Source organism: Myotis brandtii, unplaced genomic scaffold (assembly GCF_000412655.1).
Source record: "Myotis brandtii unplaced genomic scaffold, ASM41265v1 scaffold10391, whole genome shotgun sequence".
Lineage (NCBI taxonomy): Eukaryota > Metazoa > Chordata > Mammalia > Chiroptera > Vespertilionidae > Myotis > Myotis brandtii.
The window spans coordinates 4,339-4,910 of NW_005353494.1; the positions used below are offsets into that span (position 1 = coordinate 4,339).

The following is a 572-nucleotide window of genomic DNA, read 5'->3' on the forward strand; positions in this document are numbered from 1 at the left end:
GGTCGCGACCCCTTTGGGGGTCGAACGACCCTTTCACAGGGGTCGCCTAAGACCATAGGAAAACACATATATAATTACATATTGTTTTTGTGATTAATCACTATGCTTTCATTATGTTCAATTTATAACAATGAAATTGGGGGGCACCACAACATGGGGAACTGTATTAAAGGGTCGCGGCATTAGGAAGGTTGAGAACCACTGCCCTAGGGACAGGGGGGCTATCTGGGGGTACCCAGGGGAGCAGGGAGGGGGTGATCGGGATCCCACACGGGGCGCCCCTCACCCCCGGACTCCCGGCGCCGGGTCCTGCGGCCGCGCTCCCTATGCTCCAGCACTCGGGCCGCCTCCGCGGATTTCTGCAGCTTCGACACGAAGCTCTCCACGTCGTCGAACACGTGGTTCAGTATGTCCTGGCGGACAGAACAGGGGACGCGTCAGACTCCTGATCCCCGACCCTCATCGCTCCTGGCAAAGCCCTCCAGCCAGGGGCGCTGAGACAGCCCCCAACCCAGGCCACGCCTTCCGATGCCTGGCTCTGCGCCCCCCATTCGGTCATCGGGGGGTCCCAC

The 572-nt window shown here is 60.0% G+C and overlaps 1 protein-coding gene across 1 annotated transcript in view; it reads right to left on the reverse strand.

The window, feature by feature from the left end:
• The window catches only part of LOC106725757 (alanine and glycine-rich protein-like), a gene marked incomplete at its 5' end in the record, with an annotated part of 3,131 nt that extends 2,718 nt beyond the window's left edge, over window positions 1-413 (reverse strand). The window contains one exon of the mRNA XM_014537977.1: window positions 271-413. Within this exon, the coding sequence (XP_014393463.1) occupies window positions 271-413 (143 nt within the window). The remainder of the gene's footprint in view (window positions 1-270) is intronic.
• Window positions 414-572: the final 159 nt, after the last annotated feature.